This window comes from Biomphalaria glabrata, chromosome 4 (assembly GCF_947242115.1).
Source record: "Biomphalaria glabrata chromosome 4, xgBioGlab47.1, whole genome shotgun sequence".
NCBI lineage: Eukaryota > Metazoa > Mollusca > Gastropoda > Planorbidae > Biomphalaria > Biomphalaria glabrata.
Genome location: NC_074714.1, coordinates 34,746,195 through 34,764,996, shown reverse-complemented (window position 1 = coordinate 34,764,996; position 18,802 = coordinate 34,746,195). Strand labels below are relative to the sequence as shown.

The 18,802-nt window shown below is 30.2% G+C and overlaps 1 protein-coding gene across 1 annotated transcript; it reads left to right on the top strand.

The window, feature by feature from the left end:
• Positions 1 to 2,532: 2,532 nt before the first annotated feature.
• On the top strand, positions 2,533 to 18,110 carry LOC106070853 (G/T mismatch-specific thymine DNA glycosylase-like). The gene is made up of 9 exons (XM_056027317.1): positions 2,533 to 2,720; positions 5,818 to 5,916; positions 6,931 to 7,071; positions 7,845 to 8,010; positions 8,406 to 8,475; positions 10,823 to 10,955; positions 11,270 to 11,352; positions 11,508 to 11,584; positions 11,848 to 18,110. Exons 2-9 carry the CDS (start codon positions 5,825 to 5,827, stop codon positions 12,748 to 12,750), a joined length of 1,665 nt encoding a protein of 554 aa, XP_055883292.1. The 5' UTR covers positions 2,533 to 2,720; positions 5,818 to 5,824; the 3' UTR covers positions 12,751 to 18,110.
• The last annotated feature ends 692 nt before the right edge of the window (positions 18,111 to 18,802 follow it).

Here is an 18,802-nt window from a genome sequence, read left to right as displayed (position 1 = left end):
CTTCGAAAGATATCGAACACCATTTTAATGTTAAAAATAAACATCAAAGGGATATAGCCCAAAGAAGACAAAATATTTAAATTATATATTTTTTAATTGTTATTTTTTTTAATAATGTAATGCAAAGTACATATATAAATTACCCATGTGTTACAATTTGTATCAGCTTTTTGTGGTTTACCGTAAATGTGCTATATTTTTCTAAGTAAATAGATTTACATCGATATACACTAAAAGCTTGATTTTATGACACATATAGTTTGATGCTATTATCATCGTTGTGATATCACAGGAACAATAAATTTAGAATATATCCAGTTGTGTTTTTTTTTTTCAGATGCCCCATTCTATTAACTTCTGAATTATGTGTTATAAACTAATACCTAGCGCATGTGCTTGATGTGAAGAGATATTAATAAAACGAAAGGCGGAAAGGGCTAAGGGGGATGTATAGAATGTAGATATGGTATTTTGAAATAAAAATGTCTTTGGTAGGTAAAAAAAAAAAAGGGGGGGGGGTGAGAGAAACAGTCAAGACACTGTATCAAGAGATCATCAATAATTGATCGACCATTAAAATGTGACGTCAGCCTCAAATACATAGTCAGTTGTGCTTCTCATCTAGACGTGTGGCGCAGGATCTATAAAATTATATATTTGTAGCGTAATATATATATTACCATAAAGTATGATAAAGCTCAAAATGCGCTACAAAGACACTCCTTTGAAACATCACAAATACTCAAAATAATAACAATAACACATTTAACCACTCTCTTATTCTGCCTACACCCCCTTACCCGCGCTTTCTTCTTATGCAATTCCACTCTCCAACATTCACACTTTTTCAGTGCAAAGTAACAACGTAAATTTCAAGACTCAATCCAAACGCAGCCACCAGACTAACACACAACAAAAAAAAATGGTCAGTGATAGCCCAACACACAGGTGTAAACCAGGCCACCAACACAGCCCCAAAACATTGTTCAAGTTGTAGTAAGAACAATGTTGAGGGGAAAGGGGGAGGAGCCATCATTCGAGTACCTACGGTCAAGCCGCTAATTAGGTCACAAACACTAGGCGTTATAGATATATAGATATGTTGTTTGTGTGTGTGTGACAAATACTAAGCGTGCTCTAAAATATGGTTTTTTTTTTTGGTCAACCAGGTGGTTTAGGGAGGGCAGATCTATCTACATCTATAGGTAACACAGCTCGCAAGCTACCATAGCTTTTCAGCAACCCCCCCCCCCTTTCCTGCCTAGATCGAAAAATATCTAGCACTGACTTTTGGGCTGTTACATACACTGAGCGTGCTAGATCGGCGGCTAGTTACGTAGGGCCGCGTACCGTATATTTTGTTTTTAGGTCAACCAAGTCGGTCCAAGTAAACTGTTGTGTCCTGCAATGACTTGGGGAGGGCGGGATTATCTATTGGCTACCAAAGCTTATTAGGCTCTCCCTCAAATAAATAATATCTGGATTTAATTTATTAATGGCCGTATGTCTCAAAATAGCTTAGACCTAAATAAGTACTACGGTAACGCGTTACTGGGCTTAGTACAGTCAGTTTCTAAGCAGAGCTGATCAGTGATTATAGATTCCTTCGATGTGGACCATGTGAAAATGACTAAAATCTGTCTGTCTTGACATGGTGTAAAAAGAAAATGACATAAATTAAAAAAAATACAGATTATAACACTTTTGAAACACCTTAGTTTTTTTTCTATTGGGGTGATTTGGGGCCAATGTCTTATACGGGCCTCTTGGTATAGAGAGCAGTTTTGGAGATTTGGAAACCACTGCACAGTTCATCTCATGTATTGGTCTAGTCATATGAACACTCCAACATAACAATGAGAACGATGAAGAAGAAACACCATACTTTTCACAAAATTTTAAGAATTATATAATAACACTTTTAAAACACCATACTTCTTGTGTGTTCGATAAGTTCTTAATATGTTCGATAAAATAAGATAAATCATCGACCTGACCCACTTTAACATCAAATATAAGTTTAACTTTGAGTATTTATAGAATAAAACATGTCTACTTTTTAAGAAAAATGGATGAGGAGTTCATAGACTAGATACAATCAGTTTTTTTCTAGGTCTAATTTTTTCGGATACACAAATTCAAACATAAAAAATGTCGGCCTCTAATTACTAAAGTTAAAATTAGTCTTAGTCAAAGTTAGTCTAGTATGTTTAATGTTATAAATAATGTAAAATCATAAACGTTACGTATTATTGTATAAAAGATCTAGATTTTTAGTTAAGATCTAGAGACTCAGACTAGTTTGTCTAGATAGATCTAGATTAGATATAGTCCAATTCATGACCATGGTCAATCTAGAACCCTAACCTCTAGATTATACTAGTCACTAGTCTCGATGTAGAATGTAGAGTATTATAGAGAACAGACATTGGGCTGGGGGTTTGTTTATAAGTAGACTATAAATGTTGATTTTTCATGTATTTTAAATTTCAGTTTATCGTTTATAATTGCTATTAGGGTCAAGGCTCTTTCCGTTGCAACATGATTGGTTCATTGTGTTAACTGCATCCAATAATTGTTGATGTTACAGAATGAAAGGAAGTCCTGCAAAAATTATAAACACTGCACAAAGAGAGTCAAACAGATTGCAGTTTACAGTCCCATACTAAGCCATAGGCTAATTTTTTTTTTAGGTTGACTACTTGTCGACCAGAGCTAAAGTAAGTGAAATAGGCATATCTAGAAATTTAGGATCTAGATCTAATAAAATAATAAAATCTATATTATACTTTACTAATACTTTGTCTTTGAAGCGAAATACTAGAGTTACTTAAAGTACACTAAACACTGTCTGTGACTGTGATCTAGAATCTAGATTCTTAGTTCTAGATTCTACTCAAGTCTACTGTTACATTACTGTAATTAGTAAATTACTGTAGTATTCTTAGACTAGTACTAAGTTAACTAAGACGACTAAGTTAACTAAGTAAAGTAGTAAGTAAGTACTAGACTACAAAAGACTATAGTAGTAAACACTACTATCTAATCTAGCTAGATTCTAGACAGTAGAGTCTAGTAATACTAGTATTAATAATACTATTAAATTAATTAATTAATACTATAACTATAAGTAGTATAAGACATATATGACATAATAAGTTACTATAAAAACTATAATTATAGTTTACTATTAATTAATCTAGAGTCTACTAATCTACTCTATCATCTATCCTTATACTCTGCATACTGATATAGATATAGCCTATGCCGCTATGCCTATACTGGCTATACTAATACAGTAATACTGTAACTATAATTATATAATTATATTTAGAATTATAAATTAGATGAGTAGATTCTATTTCTAAATAAAATAATAATTTAATAGTAGTAATACTTTCATCAATCATGATGATTAAATGATTATCAATCATTGAAATCATCTCTAGATCTATACATTGTTGATTGTATCATTGACATTGTAATGTATCTCTACTATTCTACTAGTACTACTATTTACTTACTACTAATCTAGATCTAGTCCTAGCCTAGATCTATCTAGTATTCTAGTATTAGGCAAGAATGGCCATTCTAGCCTGTACTACCTGTACTACACTACAAAAGATCATCTGTATTAGAAATTTATTAAATTAATAAACAAAAAACATAAACATTCAACACACATCTAATCATGCAAACATAAAATAAGTCTAAAAGTCGATGTAGAAGTCACTATCCCAGTGACCTAATTTTGGTAGAATAAGTCACAATAAGTGTGTTCATATTTTTATTTTTTGTGTTGGTATTTATGCATAATTTGAAAACATCTTTATGATTTCATGTGAGGGGCTATGCCTTGGGATCTTAAAATTTAATTAATATCAATATAGAATTAAAATCTGAGTTTATTGATGCCAAAATATAGAGACTGTTTGAAATAAATTTTGATGTTTGGAATCAAATAATGTGTGACAATTTTTTTTTTTTATTAAATGAAAATACATGACCTCTTTGGTCTTAAATATAATAAAAAATATAGGGTGGGGCACAAATATAAGTAGTCATCCTTATTCTCCTTAAACTAAATAAGATTTTGATACTTCATTTTCTTTTCTATGTCAAACCATTATCATATAATGCGATCTCAAAGTCAAACTTTGATATTTTGGCCTATAAGTGTTCGAATAGCATAAACCTCTAGAATCTAGACTAGATCTATCTAGAAACTACTAGAAAGTGATCTAGTGAAATCTAGTCAAATCTAGTGTCACTGCAGTAGTAGTGTAGACTGACTGTAGTAGATCGATTTAATTTTATAGAATCTATTATAAATCTAGAATCGAGAAACTGTAGAAGACTACTCTAGATTCAAAATAATCTAGATAGTAATATATATGAAAATTATGAAATATAGATCTAGATCTAGAAGTTATAAGTTATAGTTATATAGATCTAGTACTAGTAACTAGTACTGTAGTACTAGTAGCTAACAGAGTAGAAGATTCAAGATCTAATCTAGATCTAGATAGATTAATCATAATGATAGATCTAGATTAGATATCTAGATTTAGAATCTAGACATTAGTTGGGGTAAAGTAAAGGTGGTTGTGCTGCCCTTATGACACCCTCGTTAACCTTAGGCAACAAAAACAGATGACCTTTACATCATCTGCTGTATAGACCACAAGGTCTGAAAGGGGAAATTAACTTTTACTATATGCTGAGTAGGGCTGGTCTTAGGCCACTGCAACCTATGCGGTCGCAGTGGGCCCAGCGCTTTCATAAGCCCCACGCTAATTCTAGGTGTAATCATTAAATTGCAAAATATATATGAAAAATTCCTGGAAATCTTTTGAATTTATTAAAATCTCCTGAAAAATAGACTAAATTGTCATTTGTGGGTTTCATTCATTGCGGAAAACTCCAATCCTATGCGCGATAAAAGAAAAAAATCATTGTCAACTTTCATTTAATAAAATGTAATAATCGGACGAATTTTCACCTTAATCAGAAGTTCCAATACTTTATTTACTTTTATAGTCACTGACATATAAATATGTCATAGATTGCAAGGTTCGTAAAGTAAAGTTAAGTTAATTTGATCGCAATTTTGTACTTAGTAAAGAAGAATAAAATTCAAAGTCGATTTTTTTTTCTAATACAAAATCTTAATTTTCACTTATTATGCTTATTCCCACCCAGACTAGGCCCTGCGCAATCAGTTTTGCATAGGGCCTTGCAACTGTTAGGACCGGCCCTGATGCTGAGTATCATCTATGGACTCAGTAATGACCTATCATAATAATCATGGTCAATGGATAATGTATCAATCACTTAACAATGCAATTTAATGTTGGATCTAATCGTCTTCTGAAACTTAATGTAAATTCTCTTTAATCTTCACCTTTCCTTTTCAACACCAGTTTACCTTTGGCTCCTTTGCTTTAGACTTAGTTAAAATAAATTAGTGTTAGATTTACTGATTACTCTAATAGACAGTCATATTTTCATTTAATGATGACGACAGTTATAGACTCTAGTATGATCTTGGGGGATATAGTAAATTACATTAAATCTATTTTTCTAAAAGTAGACCTCTGTAGAATCTAGTCTGGATTTGTCTTTTCCTTCTTCAGATTAGCTGAACACTGGCCATTGCATTCACTACCACTGACTATAAAGACATTTAGTAGAATCTAAATAATGATTAGTCTAATTAAAAAATCTTTTAATAACTTTTTGTCGTAACATTCTAAAAAAGTGTAAAATATTAATTATTATGTAAATTATACACTACCATGTAACCTTATCATACAGAGAAAGTATGAATCAGATTAAACAAGAACCCTGGGATGCCAGCTCTGATTATCAGGATTATCAATGGAATAGCAATGCTCAGATGTCTGTTTCTCCTTAGTAAGTTTTTACTTTCTCTCTCTTTAACCCAAATCTATTTAGAATGTATGTTGTTTTTCTGAGAATATTTTTTAAATTTTTGACACAACTTCTTGATGTAATTGAACAACTACCTTCTTGATGCGTCTAGGTGTCCTGAGGTTCCGCTGTAATCATTGAATAAAACAACTAAACAAATAGATAAATATACATAAACTTTTAATCAACTTCTTGGCATATCACACAATGCACTCTCTACTTTTGACAACTAACTCACTTCCGGTGATTCGCTCCTTTGTAAAAATAGATTATACATACATACACACATTCACCTGTGACATCTCGCCCCTCCTAAAATTATAATATATTTTTAGAAAAATATCTAAATGACATGATTATAAAACATTAAAACACAATACAACAAAAATGTTCATTCAATAAGCCACAAAGACTCTGGGTATGCCACACAAGCGTGAATGTAGTCATACAGACTTAAACATAGTCACAAAGATCTTGACGTAGTCACACAGACTTTTTAATAATGCTTTGGATTTTCCTTCAGATTTAAAGATTATTACATAATCCTGGCAGTGGGCAGGGATTGAACCTGTGACTGAGACTATTGAACGACAATTTAGAGCGCAGACCAGGCAGCCATTGAAACATTGATTTTGATGAATAGTTTTTTTTTTTTAAAGAAATGTTACAAAAAGCATTTGACATGATAAAAAAGTTGGGAAAATTTTATTATGGTGCCAAAAATAGTTCATTATAGTTTTGAAACTGAATTTCAGGATTTTCCAGAGTGCACTTTTAAGTGAAGGTTTTTCTTCATGGTTAATAATTGAACTGTTTCTCACTTTTATTGAATAAACTTTCAGCTCTTATGAACTGATTCATGTCCAATCCTTCTTTATAATGTCCCTTGTGTATTGTGTTACGTTGATATCACATAGTTTTATCCATCTTCTTAAATAATCATTAAAGACATTTGTATGAAACATGTAGGGACATTTTTTAAATTTTTATTTTCAGCTACAATCCTGAAATCCTAGCTAGTCAGTTTAAGGTTGAAGCTGAAGATGATAATTATTCCCAATCTTCAAATGGAGCACTGCAGTCTGTTTCTAAAGAGCCCAAAAAGCGTGGCAGACCCAAAAAAGTCAGAGAAGAAGGGTTTGTTCCTTTTTTTTTAACTGACATTTTGACATACTTAAAAAATCATAAAAATAATCATGAAAATGCGTAATTTTATAAAACATGGATCAAAGTCCAGAGGTGTTCCTCATTTTATAGTTGTTGTTTTTAAACCAATGTAAGAGACAAATGTGTGTTTTTTACAGCTCTTTTTTTTTTTTTTTAAACAAGTAGCCTTGGCAAATTATTTAGGCATTCCAATACTGGAAGATCTGGTAGAGAGGCCAGGGCGAAATTGTATACTGTATTTTATGTGGCATAGATGTTGAGCTAGTGTTCTGGCCATCATTATAGCTGCTTGGTTTGAGCTGTATTTTTTTCCCAGATTTTGATTGAAGAGAGGCTGGTTTAGACACTGTAGAACCCAGGGTCATTTTTTATCCCATCAAACAGAGCATTACTATTTTCTAAGGACAGACTTACTTGTATTCTGTTGCAGGTATCCCTTTAAAAGCTATTAGCACACTGTCTAGCAATTTGTTTAGTCTCTTTAATAGCAATTTTGAAGGCCTGTAGAGATTTTTCCTTTGTTTTTTTTATAGTTGTGGATTATTCTTTATACATTACTTTATAGTAGTTTTTTGATAAGTCCTGCTTGGACGTTTTCAGACATACCTGGATTGAATTGGAGAGAGTGACTATATTTGGTCACTATAGGATTAAATGGGTTAATCAAAATTACTTAGTAATGTCCTGCTACTGAGTCTCATGATCAGAGCTCTAAAAATTAGTTTTTAATCTCTTTGTTTTAGGGAAATTGAAGGTAAACCAGGTGAGAAAAAGATCAAGCAAGAAACAGTAACAGATCACCTGAATGTTGTGAAGAAGAAAAGAGACAGGTTTAATGGAACACCAGAGGAAGAAGTTCTGTTAAAGCTATTACCTGACCACCTGGCACCCAATCTAGATATACTCATTGTAATTATTAACTCTGTTTTACTTTATAGTTTTCAGTTTTATATAATCCTTTAATTTTGTTTTAGAACTAAATTTCAGCATACGTTTATTGAGAGAAAGATTTTTAAAAAGTTAATGCTTACAAAAACTTACCCTGTCAGATTATTAGTTGTCAAATTTACTTTAACAAATCTAAGAAAAACTAACCTTGCCAGTGGCTTTTGAGTGATTATTTCTATTAATGATTTTCTTTTTAAAATTTATAATTTCATTCCATTTTAATTAGGAGTAAGTTAACAACCACATTTTTTTTTTTAAGAAATCCATTTTTCTAATGTCTTGCTGAAATTAACTTTTGTACTTTTCCATTCCCACACAAGAATTAAAAAAAAAAACAACTTGATGCCTTATTTCAGATTGGGATAAATCCGGGCTTGTTTGCAGCATATGTTGGTCATCATTATGCTGGTCCTGGTAATCATTTTTGTAAGTAGTTGTCGGTTTCTTCCTTTTGCTCATTCAAAAATATCACTCTCATATATTGGTATATTGTTTTGAGTAGAGTGCTCTGTTCTAAAGTATCACTCTCGTGTAATGTTTTGAGTCACCTGACCATTGTCTCCTTTGCACACATAAACCACTGTCTACAGTCTATTGATGTTATTTTGACTGTTTTCATAACTCCTATTATTGATGATCACTTTATACAAACATTAATCAATGTTAATTAATTACAAAAACTCATAAATAAATGAAATGCACTGTTAATTATTGATAATTATATTTTTCATAATGTTCAAATAATAACATTAACTGTAACTTTTTGATTGTCTTACCCCGTGCCATCACAAATCACTACATAGACAACGATCTCGAATGTTCATCTGGAGTCAATGATGTGTTCCAACGCAACTAACATGTGCTACTCAGAGTGTCTGTTCTACTGAAAAGTCTTTATAATATATCCCATTGGATTAAACCCATGTGTGTCCACACCTATTAAACTTGTCATGTTTAACTCTTTCTTTCCTACCTACGTTGATTTGACCCCATTAAATTAAATTCAATTTTTGGTTTTATAAACTTTAGTTTGTGTTATATAATTATATAACATTTCCTGATTACATACAAAAAAGTTATTGAAGCTAAATCATAATAGGGGAGTGAAACACAAACCAGCAAAATGAATAATTCCATCAGAACGTGGAAAATAATTACGGAGAGAAAGAGTTAACTGACCCACCATTATCACATGGATGCAAGATCGCCGGCTATAGCCGGCATGCCGGCAAAATTGAAGTAAAAAAAAAGCTTGCCGGCAAAGCCAGTCGGACTGATTGCCGGCTCGGCATCGGACTTTTTTTTTTTTTTTCACATTCACGTTTTGATCTTTCAAACTAAAACTTAATAAGTCGAATTCAAAGAAAGACAGGAAATTACAATTCTTAAGTTACGACGCATGCGCTGTTTCCGAACTTTTGCTTTGTATCAAAAACGTAAACAAAAGTTAGAAACAAATCCGTATGGCCCCGGCCTGAGACGCTTAATTTAATAAGTAGATCTAATTCTAATAAGTTTGATCTGCTGGCATAAAAATTGAAACCAGACCTAGAGGCTAGATCTAGTTTAGAGATCTAGATTCTAGATCTATTTCTACATTTTAAAATGATTTTAGAAGTTGAACGTATTTACCCGAAAATGTGAAATTTCTAATTAGTTTTACCGTATCATTACCGTATGAATAATGATAGTTATAAAACTTATTTAATAATAATATGGCCTATATATATATATATTCTTGCCTGGTATAGTGGTATAGTCTAGAATAGTCTAGATCATCTCAGTAGATGATAATGATAGATCGATATCAATGAGTATTAACTATTAGATCTAGATAATTAGAATGATTAGTTACTGATTAGTTAGAATCTTACACTTACACTCTACCACTAGCGGCTAGCCTGATTAGGTCTAGTCCACCTGGGCAGAAACCTAAGCAGCATAGATCAAAAGTAGATCGTATCTATTATTATAATCTATTATCAGATATAATATTCTACTAGTAAAGACTAAAGTGTCTAGATCTAATAAAATCTAGATTCTAGATCTAATAATAAAAAACTTATTTAAAAAAAAGGCAAGACTTTAGTCACTTTAGATTTTAGATCTAGTAGATGATTCTAGCTAGGGCTAGACTTCTATCATCTAGCATTACTAGATTAGTGTCTAGATCTAACTTCAAGATCTAGAACTAAATCTAGAGTAGATTAATTTGGATTTAGGTCTAGTCTAGACCTAAATCTAGAACCTAGAGAAAATCTAATATCTAGTTAACTAGTAGCTCTATTGACACTCTATTCCTTAAAGTCTAGACTTAGACTCAGAGACTATGACTATTGTATGTCTAGATCTCCCTATATATATAGTGGTAAATGTTTTATTTATGTCGTGAAGTGAAGATATAAGAGGCATCATGCTTGCAGGTTTTTTGGGGTTGCCGACCACCCTTGAAGGCAAAATGGGTCTCTGTTGCTTGCATCCATGCATTATCAAAATACCCTAGCTCCTAACATTCAGTCTATAAGTTAATGTTGTCTCAGCCTGGCAGTATACTTTCTCACTGTGCCCCTAACCCTATTATCATCTGTTCTGTCCAGCATCATCTCACATATCAGTGATCTGTGAGAAGACTTTACTTTATATTACAAAATCAAATTAACTTCTTATATACGCATAAGTGACTTTACACAAATTCTCTACAGTATGTTTGTCTTGTTATCATGTTTATGTACTAATATTGTTTTGTATGTAATAAATTGTTGTTTTTTCTCAGGGAAATGTTTATATCTGGCTGGGTTAATACCAGAGCCAATGAATGCTTATGATGACTACAAACTGCTCAATTATGGAATTGGTTTCACAAACATTTGCGCCAGAACAACTAAAGGAAGTGCTGATCTGAAAAAGTGATTCATTTTTAAACAATAGATTCAAATAATAGTTTTTTAAAAGGCTTCTCTTAATATATTATATTAAATGGGAAAAAAATCATATGAGAAGCATTTATAGTTTACATGTATAGTTAATCTTATATTTAAAAAAAAAAAGAAAATTTAGAGTTTATTTGTTAATATAAACTCATTGCTAATTCTGAGGGACAGCTTTGTAAATGTTTTTTTTTATGCTATTACTTAAATCTATAAATATATTTTAACTGACGAGTGTTTATTAGTTTTTAGAACATTAAATTTAAAAAATATACTTTTGTTTTTGTTTGCAGACATGAAATACGAGAAGGAGCAGAAATACTGAGAAAAAAAATTGTTTTATACAAACCCAAGATAGCTGTGTTCAATGGAAAAGGTGCTTTGACCAAAAAAATAATTTTACTTATACTTTTTTTTGTAATCTACCAGCCAGGTGTTTGTACATTTATCATGAGAATAGCTAAGTACGCCTACATCGATTCTTTTTTTTTTCCTTTTAGATATAATAATTTAATTTTCTATTATTTCAAGGCATTTATGAAGTCTTCAGTGGCAACAAACATTTCAATATAGGCAAGCAACCAGAAAAGGTTGAAGGAGCTGATACAGTAAGTGTTAATTAAAAATACATTTGATCCAAACATATGTAAATATATTTTGTTATTTTTTTTCTGAACACTTCTCTTAGTTATGACTTTTTATAGGAAAATTTAATGAAAAACTACTTCACTTTATGTAGTAAAAGTAGTTAGCTTGAAGTTGTTTTCTTCCAATCATGTACTTATTACTTGTTGATTCCATACAATTTTTTTATTATTTTTCTCCTTCAATAGTAATTACTTGTGTCTATTTTTTTTTTTTTATCAAATAGATTCTTTTTGTCATGCCCTCATCAAGTGCCAGATGTGCTCAGCTCCCCCGAGCTGCAGACAAGGTGCCATTTTATTTAGCTTTAAAGAAGCTACGTGATCACTTAAGAGGGGATCTGGCCACTCTAGAAGAGTCAGAAGTTGTTTTTCCTGTTGTTGACCATAAATCCAAATCTGAAGTGAAAGATGAAGTGTCTGATGATGATGATGACTCTAGAATGTCTTTAGGAGACTCATCTAAGGAGATGACCCTTGAGCAAATTCAGATGCAGGCGGAATACATTGAAGCCCTGGCAGCCAGTGCTGAAGGAAAAGACATTCCGATGGAGAGCTGGGGAGGCAGAAAACTAAAAAGTCAAAGGTTAATGAGAGCAGACAACAGTATAGACACAGAGGCCTCTGGCTCTGGGGATGACTCTTCATTGCCTTTCTCCACTCACTTTCAGCACTACCAAAGTGATTTGAATTTGAAAGCGTCCCAGCCATCTTCCACATATGGCTTGACCCTTGGCTTGGACATAAAGCAGGAAGAGCCCTATGATGCAGATGAGTTTGGGCCCGTTGTGGTAAACGGGCCTGCTGCTCAGAAGGTGAGCTTAGAGCAGAGTGACTCTGACCTGTACAGGTCATCTTCTCCACAGTACATTAGCTTAGGAGAGACGCCCGGACGAAAAACAGTCACGGCGCTGCCATACTCAACTAATAAAAATCAGCAGAGTGTACAGTCATCTCCAATGCAGCATTCATCAGTGGGGTACAACCCTTCATTTTTCAGTCAAAACAGAAGCATGTATCTTCATGACACACTGGCTAGAGTAAATAGTCAACATAATGGCTCAAGCTTTTCACAGCTTCAGTCTAGAACTAATTGTAAAGAGCCTAAATCTCATTATATTAATATATAAAAGAGAGTAGTCTTAAATTGCTTCTGATTTTAACTTATACATAACGAGACAGCATGACAAAAATATAGTGTGTGTAACTTATATTTAATATTTATAAGTATTTGACAAAATATAGTATGTGCTACTTTCATTCAGTCTAAATTATTGAAGTTGTCTGACAAGTAAATATTAACATTTGCCAAAAACATAGTTTTTTTTTTCTAAACTTTTCAATAGTTTTCTTCAAAGAAGTACCATTTAAACAATTATGAATATGCTAAATATTTTTTTTACTTATGGTAAAAACTTATAAACAAAACATGTAAATATGTAGTTTATTAGTGAAACAATATTATTTTTTAAAATGGCATTAAATATTTATTTTATCTCATTTACTATTTATAATTTTCAGAAACTCTAGTCATTGAAAAGAATCTTCTGTAGACTTGAAATTTGTTCTTATACATTGAAACATGATTATATATTAGTATTTTTTTTTACTAACATATTAATATTTAAATAGTCCAGGCTATTTATTTTTTTTTTACTTATTGTTAGAATATGTACTAATTTGTTATTGGTGAGGGCATGCAGAAGAAGTAATTGCATTGCTTACAGTTTACAGATCTTAGTGCTTTTTTTTAAGTTATTTTTTTTTTTTTGATAATTTAATTTTTTTTTAAGCAGTCTTTTTTTTTTACTTCGAACAACCTTAGTTAAAAAAATTTCATTTTAGAAATTTTATTTTCAAAAAGTTTGTATGAATTCATGTGTGCCAAGTTTTATTTTATACAAGGGTAAACATTGGGGCAAGGTTTTTTTTTAGTAGACTAAGAATTAAAATTGATGACAAGATCTCAAGATTTCTTTTTTGTTTGCTTGTTTATTTGCTCAAACCTTGTGATTTTTTACAATCTCTCTTATTATTGACATTGTATGCAGGTCAGTGTGGCCAAAGTGAAAACTTTATAACTCAGCATTGAAATGTGTATATATGTACTGAAACACCTTTCCCTCACTGAAGTATTTCTTAGTAAGTTATTTTATGTTTCTTTTATTTACATTTTAGATTATGAATAAATCTGAATGTCCTGCCTATAGCTATTCAGGATAGCATTCTTGAAGGGCTAGTGCTGATTTCACATAACCTACATCTACATCAACCACAGAAGTCAACTTCTTTCTTACCTTAGCCTTCAAAGTAAAGTTCACTTTTTTCTTCTCTCTCTTATTTGAATTGATTTAGTCCTGTGAGTGTTGTCAAGAGCTCATTCTTTGACAGATAACCTATGGAATGATATGAACATCACCAGAATGTTTCCTTTAGGATTGCTTAAAACAATTTTAGTTTGGAAACAAAAAAAAAGTTAATTATTTAATAGTTTAAAATTCTTCTGTAGAACATCATTACATGTCAACCATTAAGTCGAAAACTTACACGCCACTTTAGATTCTTTTTATTTTTTTTGTTCTTACCCGTACTAGAAATTAACATTATTGACTTCAATTCTCTTTTCTGGGCTGTCATACAATATTTTTCTTCCACTCTAAATTGGTCTGTATGAGTATGTTTTGAACATATTTATTTATACAGTATACTCTTGTTAAAATTTAGCCATTTGAAAAAAAAAAGTTATGGTTCATCAGAAAGAACATTTAAACCTTATGCTCAATTGTTGTTTCTTTCCGATTGATCCATTTCATGTACTTACAACTTGAATGAAGGATATTTGCTTCATTTGATTTTAAGCTTACAATTTAGATGTGCATATTTTGTCTTGTCTCTGCCCCTTTATTTTATTTTTTAACCTAATCAAAACTAAATCAACCAAAGCATTGATATTACTGTATATGAAAAATTGTTTTTCTATGTACAATAAAGATTTCAGATTTTACTATTGTTTAAAAGAACTTGTTCAATTTTAATGAATCATGGTTCTACAACGAGGCATATATTGTGTGTATTCTGCTTATAATTGTTTGATGTATTTTTGTGTGTACACTTTATTAAGGTCTTTATGAATGTCATGTTGAGCTGAAATGTTTTGGGTTAGTCTTATGTTTTCTTTTCTATTTTAATGCCTTTCTTTTTTTTTTCTTCTTATTTTTGTTTTTATTCTGTAGTAATTCCATTCCATAATTTGTGATTGTTTTAGTATTTTTAGAATTTGAATAGCTGACATATCAAAGACCTTTTGGCTAGTTGTTAGTTTAAAAGACTTAAAAATCAACATGTTTTGTATCTAATTTTTTCGTTTACAAAAGTAAATTTTTATTGATTATGTTGTTTTGTAATTTTTTAAAATAGAATTTCATTGAACTTTTAAAATTTGCTCAATACCATGACAACTTTTTTTTTTTTTTTTTTTTTTGTTTCTTGAATGGCTTTTTAAAATGTTCATTTTTTTTTTTCCAAAAACAAAATTTTGTTTGTTTGTTATAAAAAATTTTCAGCTGCTTGAGCTAAAGCCATATCTACTGCCATTTGTATTATAAAAAATGTTATTTATGATATAAATATTATTTATAAACATATACATTTATGTTTCAATCATACATTTCACCTGATAAACATGGAGCTGTTGTATGTGTCTGTATGTGTTAGTAGTCATCATGTCTTTTAAAATGTAATTTAAAAATACTTATAATAAAGACTATGATAAATAGCCTGATTGATACATATTGAACAAAAGAATACACATGATTTTGTTGACATTTTGCCATGTCTTTATATTGTATATGTTTTTTTTTTAATTTTTAAACTGTTTTTATTTACTAAACATTACAAGTTTAGAGATTTGTTGTTATTGCTGTTTTGTTGTTGTTGATATTTTTTGAATAAACAATTTTTATCATAGTTGGAAAACAAAAGTAAGAATAGTGCCATCTTTATAGATTTCATTTTTTTTTATCTGTTGTGCTATTTTCATGAGTTTTTAAAGCTGTGTTTTACTTCTCTGTAACATTTGTGTGTGTGTGTGCGTGTCATTAGCATATTTAGCTAAATAGTGTTCACTACTGTCAAAAATGTACATGTATATATTTATATTAAATATATATATATAGTGGGTAAGATTTGTAAAGCTACATGTCAGACAAATCTTAAACAAAACAAAAAAAAAGTAAATATTAATTGGCTCTTTTCAAGTGGGAAAATAACTTCAATGCCAATCAGCTGTGAAATTTGATTTAGACCATTAGTGGACATAGTTGGTAAGGTCTGCCTATTTCAAATGGGTGTATGTTGATGCATCTTACTAAGAGCATTAAGCAGTTAGAGGTACTTTGGGTAATTACAGTCTGAATGTATTATCCTTATTGTTGTGAATTTTAGAAAATCTGACTTTAGATTCTGTTTACTCTGTTGTTAAGTATACAGTGTCAAAAGATTATTGTTGTTCTTTTTAAAGGATTAATTAACTAGTTTGAAAAATAGAGAGAATAAAAAAAATGTGAATAAAAACAGCATTATTTAATAATATTTTTGAAAATTAAGTGATCACTTTTTTAAAAATCTTTATTTACATCAAATTTCATGTGTTATTTTAGCAAAGTTGTGAACCTTTATTATTGGCTGTACATTTTGATTCGAAAATCACCTCATACAAGATACTTTACCAAAGTAATTATGATATAAAGAATATGGCAAGTATATTTGTTTTTTAAAGTTTAATGGATCTCATTTTTTCTAATTATTTTTCTTCAAACTTTGGTCATTCTTTCTGATAGCAAATTTTTTTGTAACAAAAGCATTCACCTTAATAACATTATTAATAGTGACTGCAACAACATTGTTTTTTTTGTGGTCTGGTAAAAGTTTTTTTTTTTTTCAATAACTTACATTCATTTAGAATAGTTTCTATAGTTATTTTATTAATACTGTTTGATATTACATTTTAATTTAAAAAATAATCAGTATCTTAAAGCTAAAAAATAATTGTCATAACTTTTTTTAGACATCAATAAAATGTCTTCATGTATCTTAATGGAAATTTAGCTGTGACTGGCTAAAACTTATTAGCTTAAGCTTACGTGAAGTGGATATTTTTATTATTAGCTTTTTGATTGTATTCATCAGTATATACTGAGTCTTACTTCTAGTAGCTATGTCATTAAATCCTTATATAGAGTCTGCATACTATCTGTTATTTTCCTGTTCATTATAAAGGTATAACACACACAAAAATCTTGGGAAAATTTTAAGTAGGTTGAATTATTAATGCATGTTGCTTAGAGATTAAATATTAATTATCTACTTTGTTAGTATTTGTTTTATGTTTAATTTCAACCAATGCTAAAGACTGCTGAATACTATCTGATGAAACTTAAGCATTATCTTGTTTTTATCTAAAGCTTTGAAATGTAGAAAAGGTTTAGAATTTTAATTAAGTATTTGGTTTAGTTTTTGAGACTTTTATTTTTTTAACTTTAAAACAAATAATTCTGTGTCTTGTAGCTTTTTCTTTTCCATCCTGCATGTACTTTGTTTCAGTATTAGACTCAAATCATTTATTTGTGTACATTTTCTTTCATCAATAGTTGAATTTTATTTGTTACAATTCTAAACTAACAGTACTGTACTGAAAGGAAGCTATACAATTATTCATTATGATTAATTGTGATTTAAATGTTTATTCTGTTAATTCATAATTCAAAGTAATTTGTGTTGGGTTATGAAATCTGTTAAGTTTCACTTCCAAGTTGTGGGGAATATTTATTAATTAGAACAAGAATTTCATCTGATAAATTGTAAAAAAAAAAAAAATTCGTTGAGAATATAAATTTTTTTGTTTAGGATAGCTCTCGCACTTTTCAGATTATATGTATTGTTTTACAAGATAGATGTATCCAAAAAGAGTTTCAGAAAATACATCAAGGTTGTTTCTTTTTAAAAATGCACCATTCCAAAAGGTTGTTGATTGAAATTGGTGATGTTTTCATGTCTAGGCCCTTAAGGTATTGTTTTGTAAACCACTAGCCCACATTATAATACAGAACGAGATGCTAGTACAGTTGTGATAAGCAGTTCTGGTGATTTTTTCACTTTATAGTCATTCTAATTGGATACAAAGTTGTCTTTTAAATATATATATATATATATATATATATATATATATATATATATATATATATATATATATATATATATATATATATATATATATATAGTGGAAAAGAAAGTTATTTCTATTGTATCTCATGGTTACAGTTATAATTAGTGCTAAGATTGTGTATCAACATTTGACAGAATAGTCATATTTATATTTTGCAAGTTTTTTTTTTTTTTTTTTAGTCTTCCACTGATTGAATTTAATTAACTAGACAAACCAATATTACTGAGTGTAAAATGTTGTTAACTCATTAAAACATTTATTTCTCAATGACATGTTGTTGCTTTTTTTTAAAAATGATCTTTGGATATTTGTTTAGACCACTTTAGGCATCTCTTAAGGCCATAAATTCTGTTGTCCAGAAGTACACGAAGGCTATCAATGTAAAGAACACAATATTTATGAGCTATGGTAATAAAACAAAACAACAACTTGTATTTGCATACTTTTGTTTATGTCATTTACAGTGGTCAAACAATTGGATCTAAGTCCTGTAATAAATAATAGCATGAATAGTTATATGTTGAAATTAAATGTAAATAAAATCATTACATGTCAAATTCAACAACCATCATCATCACAACTCTCAATATTGCTATAGCACTCGCCAAATGTAAACAAGAAAAAAAAAATGATCAAAGCAAAAAATTGTGATAATATACTGTACTACCAGTGGTTTATTAAAAAATGAAATCAGCATGACAAATATTTCAATCTACTAGCCTATTAAAATGTGAATTAATTTTTTTTTATGCTGGTACAAATGTTTCTCCCTAACTTCTTGCTAGATCTATATTTTAGTTGAAATCTTATTGGAAAATAACCTATTGTGCTCTATCAATCATTTTCATGAGGTGCGAATGAAGCGCTGCAAAAAAAAGTGAACAAAGGGCAGCACCCAAAATGGTGGAAGCCACTATTAGTTTGGTATAGTATTGTCTATATGTTTGTCACGTTTAGGT